Consider the following 12995-nt stretch of genomic DNA (forward strand, 5'->3'; position numbering starts at 1 on the left):
AGTGAAATCATCATAACGCGTTGTAAGGAGTTTGTAGTCTGACAGGTGCTTGATACGGAAAATTAGAATGAGTTAACCGGTTGAAAGACAATAAGTCTTGAGGTGAGGGAGGCGAGTTATTTACAGCCATTAACGATTCCAACGTCCCAATGTATTCAATGTCAGTATCATCACTACCGCGTAAGACCTGGGCAAAGGGATCGCATGCCAAGTTGTACATGGGGTACCAAAGCAAGGTCCGTCAGTGTCAGTGGCCTAATCAGCTGATCGCTCGAGACTTTCTCTACTACATTGTTTAAACTGTCAAAATTTTAACTTGGCGATTTTTCGGAAATGGTGACACGAGTGCGATTATAGAATACGTTTGTCACTTAATAATGTTGCTATTTTACCACCATGTTTACCTTATTCCACCAATATTTTGTGCCACTGATAATCAAAAGGGTTGGGTTAGGGTTAGGTTGGGTTAGGATTAAGTTAGGGTGGCGAACGTATTCTATAATGGCTCCTTTACCTTGACTGGAATCTCAACACATTAAAAGCATGTGATAGTATAATAATTGCTGGGATTGGCCATGCTGATGACTGTTTAAACCAGCTCATATCTTGTAACAGCCTGGGATCAAAATGCAGCATGTTGTCCATTGTTTAATTTTCAAGTGATTATTGGAGGAAAGTAAAAATAGTGTCCAATGGGTGATCTTTTTGAATTTATCTTCCCTTCACTAATCCGCTAGGTGTGCTGATCCGGACAGTCCAACCTTAAACTGACAGTGCATGTCGTATGCGCGATGTGAGCCGTACATGTTATTATTACAGTTAGAAACAGTTAACCTGTATAGCCTTCACCTTCGCCAATAACATTCACACCAGTGCATGGACAGCATATCTTTTCCCTTTAACAATGATGTATCAAGTGTTATGTCTTGAAATATTTACTCCATGATTCTGTGATACCCCTGGGACAGTCATGACGACTTACATTGCAAGTAGGAATCGCAGAATTGCAGTTCGAAGCGAGGCGGTGGAATCAGCTGATCTTTTTCAGGTCATGTTTTGTTGTTTTGTTGACGTTTTGCTATCAGTAATTTAAGTCTTGCACTAGATGTCTCAGTACATCAGACATTTAGAACTTCAGTGTATTTTCATTGTATATGTACTCAAATCGTTTTAGTATTACGTCCGATATGGCTGCATTCATGGAATTCATGACAGTGGGGAACTGATACAGTGCACGAAATGTCAAATACTGAAAGTCTTTGTTACGTAAATTTCATCTGATCATACAAGATGGGATTGAGTTTTTTGACAACACAAATATTTGGCAGGTAGAGAGATAAGTTGGAAACAATGGTCAGGTAATTGTGTAATAACAGTAATGGACGAATTATGTCAATCATCGTCAACATGTAGCCAATTTTCAAATGCGATGAACATGGGCATAACTAAAGTCTACTTTTTTATTTTCGTAATGGTTTGTGATGCATTAAATATAAATTCACCGCATAGATAAACAATAATAAAAATATTGGGAAATTTCTACAATGACTGCCTTTTAATGTACCCTGAATTAAAGGTGTCAGTTAAATGTGTTTTTTTCTTAAGTCATAGTAAGGAAAATAATATTAAAATATTAATTTATTAAATATACTACTTCAGACTATTTCAGACAGAGGAAGCAAAATTTCCATTAAGTTAAGTGCATAATCAAGGACACTTTGCAAATTCTATTTTTCATTACACAACTAAACAATACACATATTCATATTGATAATAAATTTCAATCTCTATTATAATAAATGGCCGCGTCGAATGGTTTACATTTTCCTGCAGTGTCTACATACATCAGTACAAATAGGATAAATTGTTATGGATAACAACTTCTTATTGTGTGATTGAGACATTTCGATACAGATTTTTGTACCGTTGTCAAGCAGGAATGGTACATAAAATCCAGAACTTGTATATATATATTTATATACTAATTAAAACAGTGAGATAACATAGTTTACAAAGAAAACACAATTGACAACCGGAGCAACATAATGCCATGATTGGAGAAGCAGAAAGCTGGAGAAGCCAGTAGTACACAAAGGATAGTGAATGGAAGCCAGACATGTACAAATAAAGGGGGTTACAATGAAGGAATTACAATGGAGGATGAGATGTTTATACCACATCAAAGAAAACCCTAATCATCAAATAGAGTGGTCTGACATCACAATCCTAGCCAACAACCAAACGGACTTCACCAAACGCAAGCTCACCGAAGCCATTCACATCAAACACCACAAGCCCACCATCAACCGTGACCAAGGATATTTCATTCCATCTGCTTATGATGCACTCCTCTACCAAGCCCAATCAATTGTAAAGAATTACCATTGGGAATAAAAAAAGGATTGATAACATATAAGAAAAAATTTGATTATTTCATAGATGCGACAACATCTGAGACTTGCACTGCCTCGTGTTCTGTTGTAGGAAATACCATGACAATATACCGCCTTTTCATGGCATCAATTCATACTGCATTTGAAAATTAAACAAACGATGCTTTTCTAAACTAAAAATCAAAGCAAAAAATGTCAGTTAATGGCTTTTGGTCGTAAACGATCATATTTTCAGTGAAGGTGACCACGGCAACGGGTTTGCTGGGTTCTGTTTATTTGTAGCAAGTTGTCGCAGCTCACTTTGAGTCAGGAATCAGACCAGAAGCAAGACGTTGAACTGTCCCCTATATCATATCAAAAGGAGCGTTATCACCCCTCGCATCAAAAAGATCGCCCATTGATGCTTATGCTGTTGATCTTTAGATTGTCTGGCTTGGACATGTTTAGTGATATTTACAGACTGCCCCCACCATAGCTGGAATATTTCTGAGTCACTCAGTAATTGAGTGCAGCATTGAGCAACCAACCTATCAGCAGATTTTAGGTTCATCTCCAAACAACTGTTAGACATGGGTTCAAATCCTACATTTGCCCCATGAATTCTACCAATCACAATGATCATTGTATGTTTTAGAGCTAAAGATAACTTTTTCAGTCACTGAGTTATGTACTTGTGTTCATCTCATATCAACCGGGTATCATAGTTTTCCTTTGAATAACCAAACAAATTCTACCCACTTCAATCAAATCTAATTGGGTATTTTGCCATTTGCTTTTAATTGTGAAAATATAATATAGTCTAAATATTGGTTTAAATGTTTGTTAAATGTTATTTATATTCGATCTGTAACATGAGAACTGATAAGAAAGACTGTATGTTGCCAAGTCCAGTTGAGGTTTCACATAAATATTTGCATAATTTACACAGATATACAGCTTATTTGTACCTCTCATGCTCTGTTGCAGGCCAGTTCAGAATGGCAACAGATGGTGGCACCGTGACAATCCTCAGTCTACCTTGGGAGCATGTTATTTGTCAACACCTCTTCCCCTACCTGTCTGTCAAGGAGGTCTTTCAACTCCGCGTCATCTCTACTCAGTTCCGTGATCTTGTAGATACCTACTTCAGAACAACCTTCACCCTTGACCTAAGTCGAGTGGCTGCACGGGTCACAGCCGAAGCATTCGTTCTCATGTCACACAACAATCTATGTTTGAAGAAACTCACACTGCGCAACTCTAAAGATTGGCTGTCAGATGCTATCCTGAAACCTGTGCTACTTAATAATCCTAGCTTAGTGAAGGTAGATTTAACAAACTGTTCCAACTTGACGAACCTGTGTGTGAATGTGTTGGCTGTGAACTGTCATGAGCTGCAGGTGCTTGTGCTGCGAGACTGCCATTGGGTGAGCAAGGAGGCTCTGACTGGGTTGCTGGTCAACTGTCTAGAGCTGGAACACGTGGATCTGACCGGATGCTGGAACTTGGATGATGAAGTCATCAGTCAACTCATTGTTTATGGTAAAAAGTAAGTCCATTGTCACATCTTTTTAGGTAGGTGCAGTAGGGTAGTATACTGGTTAAGGCATTAGCTTGTCACACTAAAGACCAAGGAATACGGCTATGGCAGCATAAAACCTAAGTCACCTACTGGAATATGCTAAAACCTGGAATATGCTTAAACCTGGAATATGCTAAAACCTGGAATATGCTAAAACCCGGAATATGCTAAAACCAGAATTGTCTGTTTTATGATTTATGGAATTCTTTAAACTAATCTAATAATGAAAATAATATTTTACTATTTTGAACTCATTTTATTTTGTCTCATTTTGTTTATTAAAACAGTGATGAATTAATGTTTGTTTGGTGGATCTATAAGCCTGTAAATAAAGAATTCTTTTCTAAGAATTTCCAGTATTTTGCAAATATCATTATTATAGTGAAGTGAAACAATGTTATTTACATAATGCAAGTGTTGATGCACAGATTAAAATGCAGTTTGAAATTTATGTAGGTATCCCTGTCTTTGAACTTATAAATGCTAAGCAGCAAATGAGTGAATGAGTGAGTGAGTTTAGTTTTATGCCACACTCAGCAATATTCCAGCTATATGGCGGCAGTCTGTAAATAATCGAGACTGGACCAGACAATCCAGTGACCAACGTCAGCATTGTTCTGCACAATTGGGAACCGATGACATGTGTCAAGCAAGTCAGCGAGCCTGACCACCCGATCCCATTAGTCGCCTCATATGACAAGCATAGTTGCTTTTTAAGGCAAGCATGGGTTGCTGAAGGTTCTATTCTACCCCAGGACCTTCATGGGTATAATCAGCAAGTGACAACACCATTACCATGATTGGTGAGGCCGAGGCCAGGGTTTACTTTCCCAAACAAAACTGAGGAAGAGGTTTTGATCCGAGTTATGAGCCAACAGAAGAAGTACTTTAGGTATAATTTTAGTATTTGGTATTTACTATTGAAACCAGGTATTGGCTCAATGTATTGGAAGTTTTGAGTAATGTGATATTTTATCATCATATTTAGTCTGTCTCACAGTCCCTGAACCATTATTTTCTTGACTTCCAAGCGCTGTTTGCAGTGCTAAAGCCTTAAATTAAGCAAGTCTAGATTTTCTCAGGTTCTGAATCTCTAGTTACCTTGGGGCTCCTTTTCAGTTTATGTGTTTTAGTTTGTTACTATCAAAATTATATATATTCTGAGACTAAGCATTAGTCTAGATCATATTCAGTGACAGCAGGATAAAATTATATCAATCATCAAAACAAGTAGTAATTAAGAGTCAAAGGCATTTCCTCAGAAGATCCCTCGGCTGCAGGCAATTCTGTAGAAAATCCATGAGATTTCATGGAAAATGCCCAAAGTATGTAGAGGTTTACGTTTAGAGGAGAATCAGGCGAGACAACAGAGTGACATCACGGTAAATTTATAAGAGAGTGTACACCACAAACGGGATGAACTGTGAACAGAAGTACCTTTTAGAAGGTAGTAAAGTGTTTGGGACTACACTTCCATGGTAAAGTTCATATTTTAATACTTTTGAGATTGAGTCCCATATGGGATTGAGAGTATTGTAGCATGCTCCATATGCATTACCCGGGAGCGACTGTATGGAAAATAGCATTTGGAATCGTTCGGGTACGAACCTTTCTGAGGTAGAAGTTCAGAAGGTACGTGCAAATGTCCACTCTTGCGATTTGGTAAACTGAGTTCTGATTAGTCAATCTCTAAGGTTACCTGATGTGACCTCCTAGGTTTTGTTAGACTCATTAGTGTGGTTATGAGAGCTAAATCTCACGCTTGCATTTGTTTTTTCCATCATAAAAAAACATACTTGAAAAATTATGAACATCCTATAGTAAAAAGTCTAAATGACATGAAGTGAAAATGACACGACAGTAAATTTCAGTATTTTTCAAAAACAATTTTTCATTTTATTACCACAGAAACTGTTTTAGGTGTATCCAGTACCTATATTAACATGATTAATATTTAATTTATTGCACATTCAGGAAATGATGTAATTATGTTGTACACCTTTGTTGTGTTTCTCATTGTGTTCATTTTCACATATTCGGCAAATAAAGCCAATTAAATAAATGGCTACGCCATCTGGTGTCCAGATTTCTCTGCTCATTTTTATAATTTGTTTGTATCATGAATCGATGCTTCAGATATGTTATTTCTCGATGAAAATGAATTCATGGCTTCCTAGTCGTGCTGGTTAATGTATATTTGACGACTTGTTTAACACCTCTTAAAAAAACCCTAGTTAATCATGTCAATAAAACTGTCCAAAAGAATTGGGAAAATCAATTATGCCAACTTGAATAAATTGCAGTAATGTAAAGGGTGAGTAATCAACGTTTTTCCAAGGCTATTAAGGATTAAGTATTATTTTACACAAATTTACTGAGGGCATTGTGAATTATTCTGAATATATTAATGAGATTGTGTGTGTGGAGTGATTGAATAAATGAGAGACAGAAAGAATGTTGTAATGTCTATGTAACAATATCTGTACTTGTATGCATGTATTCATTTAGCACTACAGGACGGCATAATGCTCCATATGTGAAAATCGTATTACAGTAAGGATATTGCACAATATTTTCTAACATTTTTAAAGCAACTTTTGTTTACATAAACAATAACATTACAAAAATATCATAGAACAATGTAGTGATATGTTTATGTGTATAAAACATAGAGTGGCAGATGGAGTCTGGAGATCATAATATCGTGTTAAAAATCATGGTTCATGAACTGGAAATAATTGAAATATCATTTCAATTTATGTAGTATGATGAGTGTATTCCAATGATGGTCATCAGTTTACCAAGTTCATTTCAGTTGTTGTTGTGATTGTTGATAATCCCTTGCATGATGGCAGCCACTTCTTCAATCCCAGAAATATATTACCTCACAAAGTACACAGGATTATCTGATAATAAATTTTAATTGTGACGTAATTCATGGATTGCGGTAATTATTGTGCTATCTTGTAAATTAAGTGTCATATGCATGACAAAGCGGTACTTTTGATGTACACACAATTGCACAATTCCTTACTCCAAATCTCGGCACTACGTGTAAATATACTAAATCTAATTTTTCAGCACTGAGATAAATAGTACATGATCATTAATGCCCCTAATGCCAGATTTAACTTTTACAAAATATCAAGGAAAAAGATACCTTTAGCAATCTTCTCACATCTTGTCATCGTCTTCCCTAGGTGTCAACAGTTATTGCACTGGTCTGTTGTATAGTTGGATATACAGTAACTGACTACGTAATCCACAAAACGTGATGTTACAGTTTGCGTGAGTGCGAAAGGGGGATGGTTGTAAATGGTTTCAGTAAACAAACTTTTCATTCACAAGTAGAATATTAGCCATTTTCAATTTGCTAAATCAATGAATAAGATATTCAAAATGAAGCATTTTACAATAAGATTTTGGCCACACTTCTCTTTGATCTTCAAATCAAGGTTAGGTGAGTGTACCATAGTGACAAAGGATTCTTCCTGATTCTTATTTAATATCTGGCATTCATCTATCATTTTCATTTCAAAACAAATGCACTGTGGACAATGATGTAGATATAGTACTTGGTTATTGAGATCTTGTAACTGTTCCTGTGACGTTGAGGAAGGTGGGGAGAGCTGAAGGGTCCTTGTTAATCGAAGCAGTGTCATACCAAAAGATTCTGATATCCATATTCTTGTTATTAAGGGGATTAAATATATGTTTGTCAGGATAGGGTGTTGACGTGTACTTGCTCAAGTCCCTAGAATAATAATTTATAGTTTGAGTGATAATTTCTAAAAAATATAAATATCCTTGTAGCAGACTGGAGTCCTGGTACTGTGTATGTATCTGAACTTTCCTCTTTAAATGTATTAAAGGATAGAATTGTTATACATCCTGGGGTTTGCCTTCAGTAGAGCCTTGAATCTAATTTTGGTGTCCATGTTAAACTGTGGCATTGTATATCAAAGGGTTGGCACAGTAAAACCAGCATAGTACTGTGACTATGTGTCCCAGTCCACCCAACTGTTAATGGATTCCTCATTAGGAGGAGAAAGCCACAAAAGCTTGGTGTGCCTAGTGGCTGCAAGAGATGCATACTCCCCAGGGAGGTGAGATTGATAATATGATGTGCTGTTCAGATTGACATCCAGTGATCGAGAAAAAATACCAGTACCTCGAGCATGCATTAGTGCATGGATATGTGCCATATGTAAATATCCTATAAATCTGGACCAGTGTAAGTAGCTGTCTTAGTGACAACCTTGGCAGCAACATGAAACCCATTTGGCTTTCACTGTGAGAGGATAATAATTACTTAGCCCCCGCACCTCTTAGCCCAACATAAGACTAGAGCTTAGTTTCTGAAAATATATCAGAGCCAATTAATTCTGTTTAAATTGGAAAGGAGCCCCAGTGAAAATATGAAGAAATCTAGAGGAGCTTCATTTAATGCCATTGCATTAAGGAAAATAATGTGATTCAGACACTATTACTCAGATCCCCCATGGTCAGTATGTCACAGACATACACAAATTATGGTCCTTCAACACCAAGAAATACACATGGCTACTATCTCCAGTAGTCATGGTAACCATGGCACATGTCTGTTAAGTAGGCTAAAAAAATGAAGATATGTAAAAGTCACGACTTGTGTATTTCTCTGATGAACGTGTATTTATCGTTGATGCAGGAGCAATAACTGTACAAACTATTGTTGTATGGACTGTGTGTAAGCCTGACAATTTGTATTCAGGATCCGCTACCTGTCTGTGTCAAAGATCTATGGTTTGACCGACACAGCAATATCTGTGATATCCCATAATAGCCCCAGCCTGCAGCACCTGAACATCCATGGCTGTTGGCGAGTCACCAATGATTCTATCAGGTAGGCTTTAATCAGTTTTGAGGTGGAGGGATAGCCTAGTGGGTTAAAGGCTCAATTGTCATGCCGAGGATCTAGGTTCAGTTCCTCACATGGGTACAGTGAGTGAAACCCATTTTTGGTGATCCATGTCGTGATTTTGCTGGATGATTGCTAAAAGTAACTTAAAACTAACACACTCTGTGTGTGCTTCTATAACTTACAATAAGTTCAATCGTCATCATTACCATCACCTCCACCGCCACCGCCACTGTTGTCGTCATTGTCCTCCTCCTCCTCATCATCATCATCATCCTCATCACCACCATCGTTGACGTCTTTGTCATCATAAAAGAAATTACTTCTGATAAAGGGGCGAGAAGTAACAGTGTAACATTGTTACAAAGAATACTAAAGTTGTCAATGAAAGGATCAATGTCTTCATGTTCATATCTTCTAAGTGCCTGTATAAGACTTAATAAATATCATTTCATAGCTACAAATTGCTGATGTGGTACTAAAGACTATTGACTCACAAAACCATGACACTGTATACAAAACTGTCAAGTATTAATAAAGTATATTGTATAACCACAATAACATTGTGTACTTCAGGTTGTTGGGCGAGTTCTGTATGGGGCTGAAGGCTCTCGAGATAAAAGATTGTCGGGGAGTGAATGAGATCAGCCTGGCCCGACTCCGAGCACGCGGTATAAAGATGGATGTGCCTCCACCTCCACAGGCACAGACTCTCAGCTATCTACATCGAAATATCCATAACCTGAATGTACAGATTTGAAGTCCTCTGTCTTGGAGACGCTGTTGTCTGTGTATCTCCAAAGCATTACACTGGAAGTCATTCAATAGGGCATAATTTTCATTTATGTGTTTCAAATTCAAATTCTGAACATGGGTCAGTCGGTCAGCCCCCCCCCCCAAAAAAAATAATAATAATGAATACAAAATTATCTGAATAATGTTCTTGATTCTCAAGTATTCTTATTACAATTTCTCACATTCTTTGGACTTGTGGCAGCATAATAAAATTAAAGGGGTCAGTTGGGCAATGAGAAACACATAAAATAAAAACGCTGCCCTTATAGACTTTGATGGACATTCCAAGTGTTAATATCTTCCACCAAAGTACGTGCAACTTCCAACATGTAAATCACATTATCACTAACACATGCTGTATGTATACAGTTTTCAAACTTCTAACCAAACTTTTCTGGACGGTGTTATAGAAAAAAAATCCACTTTAATCCACTTTTTCAGTCAGTACCTTTCAGTAGTATGCCATTTGCTTGGTGACATATTTCTCTTTTCTTTCAAAAGTGAAAGGTGGTTGATTGAAACAGTAAACTAAAGGAGTACCACCATATTTGACTTCTGCTTGTAAAATGAAAGATTGACACTTCAGCCTTTTATTTTGTTTTGAGGGACAACTAGGATAGGTTTACAAACCTGTGGAAACCATGTTATGCTATGATTTGTTCTGTTAATGCTGTTCAAATACAGCAAGTTGTATGTTCCCTAAAGGTTGTGAATCATATACCATCTTACAGCGTCATCTTAGTATATTTTGTACTACCTCATTTTAGCACATTCATTTTCTTTTAGTTTTCAGGCTTGTGATTTAATGGATTTTTGGCATGAAATTTCTGAGATGACAGAAATGGGAGCTACTTGTGTAGTAGAGAATTGTTATTGACTATGTATATGCGTCTTGTGTAGTGGGCAGTTCTGTCATTTGGTATGACAAACTCTCATAAGTTGAAGAAAATGAAGACTGCAAAATGTTTATGGAATGTGTTTTTAATCAAGGAAATGAACCAGACATTATCCCTAATAGATTTGCAGTATGATTTCATGTAACATGGTCTGGTAATGTTTTATTTTAACCTGTACTTATTTTGTAATTATTGTGATGATAAATTTGATCATGATATTGACATTGAGTGATGATGCTGATAAGAGGTGGTGATGATGAGTACAATGAGTGATGATGAGTACAATGAGTGATGATGATGAAAATGAGTGATGTCGACAATGAATGATGTTGATGAATGTGATTACTGATGTTAAGGTGGATGAGATGTATTGTCAGTATTTGTGTAGGTACAGGTCACTCTTTCTTCAGGACCTGATGTGGAGTGTTCAAAGTACCAGTTGTAAGAGTTGACCTAATTTGGGACCCACTGGGATCCCATGTTATAATAAATCTCTAACCTATACTGGTTATAGGAGGTGACTTGATTGATCAGGAAGTCAGACTCAGGGACATCTTTGTTGTCCTGTAAATGTCTTCTGATGACTGGATTGCTGCTTCTAATATGAATCACTGGATTGCCTTGTTCATTTATTAATATCTCCTTGTGTTGCTGTAAGTGTATGTGCACCTGTGTTAGGTATTTTGTTGTACATCTGTTGAAAGAAGTGATATGAGTGAATTTTCTTTTGTCAGGTTAAAAGTTGTCAGTTTGTTTTGGTTTAAAAAAAAGTTAAAAAAAAGACATGATAATCATTTGTTGCATCAGTCAGTTTAGACTTGCTATGAAGGAACAAACACAGATTACAGAGACCTATTCTTTTGTGGAATTACTAAAGGAAGATAAGTATTTGGTATTGGAATCTATCCTTTTCTGGAAGGACTAAAGGGAGATAACTGAAGTATTGTACAATCTATAGTTGTACACCAGATGCTGGTGAATCCAACATCCGGACATGCGAGTTGTGTTGAGTGCAGTCCACCGACCAGGGCCTCATAAGTTTCTACAACAATTGTGTTGTGACGGTCGTTTAAAGAAAACATAAGATATATGGAACACCTTCTCCAGTGTACATTGGGTACTGGGGTAGAAGTCTGTGGATATCTTCTGCCTTGGATTCCAGTTGGGGTGAAAAGCATGGGGTCTAGAGATGTTTCCTGCATTTGGATCCAGTACAGGTGACAAGTATTGGAAAAGGAGTGTGATGAATGTTGCTTGTGTTTGTAAATGAAAACACGGATATCTTCACTCAAAGTCAACTATGCCATTACTGTTTGAATCACTGCATCGATGTGAATATTTCTGTTACAGTAGAGAATGAAAAACTGCCATTTGTGTTGATGATGTGCATGAAGTAATACTCATGTATCTAACAAAAGTGAGTATTGTTCATATGCGAATATGTCAAGATTTGTCAGAATACCTGTCTATGGAAGAAAACTGTTTTGTAACATTTTGATTCATATCTAGTTGAAAGTATTGAGATAAATTCATGCATATACCTTCATATAAGATTATTGTTGAATTGTGTATCACAGGAGCTTTATCTGTTTATGTGCATAATGACATAGGAACTACTCAAAACAAGTGGGAGTACACCAATTTTTGCTTTTATTAATTTGTAATTATTTAGTTAATCTACAATGGCTATAAAGAAATCTGGTTTCTTTTGAATAATATCCTCTCAAAACATAAACATAACAATTACTCACACAAAGTTATAATGGAAGGCTCACATTACAATTTCGATTTCATCTTTGCCAAAGATATCGTGCACCTAGATTGCTCACTATGAATGAAATATAGTTTATTCCATTTTTAAACTTGTAGGTTTTGCATATTTTGTTTTAGTATTTCTTCCAAACAATTGAGGACATTTGTGTTTTAGACTGAAAGGTCCAATATCTCATTTACTTTTAATGTCACAATATGACAGAAATACTGATTATAAGACTCAAAAATCATTATTCATTCACTTTTTACTTTAGGCTTTCCACCTTCATAAAGCAAGCTGATGCTCTCACTTTGTTGTTGAACATGTATTGTAGCTACAGTCTTTCCATGCAATGTCTGGTGGTATATTTATTGGTAATAAAGAATGTTTATAATCTGGTTATTACACTTTTTTTATCATCAAGAACTCTCACTAGGAGCAGCATGAGATAGCTTAATGAATAGGTTTCATGCTCTTTACTCAGAGATCTGAGTTTGATTCCCCACATGGATACATTAAACAAAGTCCATATTTGGTGTCCTTTGCCATGATATTGCTTGGTCTTTGCTAAAAACAAGAAGCAGTGAACGCACACTCCTTGACAACCCTGTTGGATTAGCAGGGGCAGATATTATGAGTAACCTCCCATGCTTTCAAGCAGGATATGCTGACAGACCATTTCACAAAGCCAGAGTAGCAG

The 12995-nt window shown here is 36.6% G+C and overlaps 1 protein-coding gene across 2 annotated transcripts; it reads left to right on the forward strand.

The window, feature by feature from the left end:
• Positions 1 to 3: 3 nt before the first annotated feature.
• On the forward strand, positions 4 to 12689 carry LOC137283518 (F-box/LRR-repeat protein 15-like). Of its 2 annotated transcripts, none has more exons than XM_067815065.1 (4): positions 4 to 102; positions 3360 to 3921; positions 8705 to 8836; positions 9428 to 12689. In XM_067815065.1, exons 2-4 carry the CDS (start codon positions 3371 to 3373, stop codon positions 9609 to 9611), a joined length of 867 nt encoding a protein of 288 aa, XP_067671166.1. In that variant the 5' UTR covers positions 4 to 102; positions 3360 to 3370; the 3' UTR covers positions 9612 to 12689. The 2 variants fall into 2 exon arrangements, with proteins under 2 accessions (XP_067671166.1, XP_067671167.1); XM_067815066.1 differs by lacking the exon at positions 4 to 102 and adding an exon at positions 969 to 1048.
• The last annotated feature ends 306 nt before the right edge of the window (positions 12690 to 12995 follow it).

Source organism: Haliotis asinina, chromosome 5 (genome assembly GCF_037392515.1).
Source record: "Haliotis asinina isolate JCU_RB_2024 chromosome 5, JCU_Hal_asi_v2, whole genome shotgun sequence".
NCBI classification, from domain to species: Eukaryota; Metazoa; Mollusca; class Gastropoda; order Lepetellida; family Haliotidae; genus Haliotis; species Haliotis asinina.

Coding starts and splice junctions, on each gene's coding strand:
- LOC137283518 (XM_067815065.1), top strand. CDS start 3,371: ATGGCAACAGATGGTGGCACCGTGACAATCCTCAGTCTACCTTGGGAG. Junction 3,922..8,704: donor CTCATTGTTTATGGTAAAAA/GTAAGTCCATTG, acceptor ATTTGTATTCAG/GATCCGCTACCTGTCTGTGT. Junction 8,837..9,427: donor GTCACCAATGATTCTATCAG/GTAGGCTTTAAT, acceptor TGTGTACTTCAG/GTTGTTGGGCGAGTTCTGTA.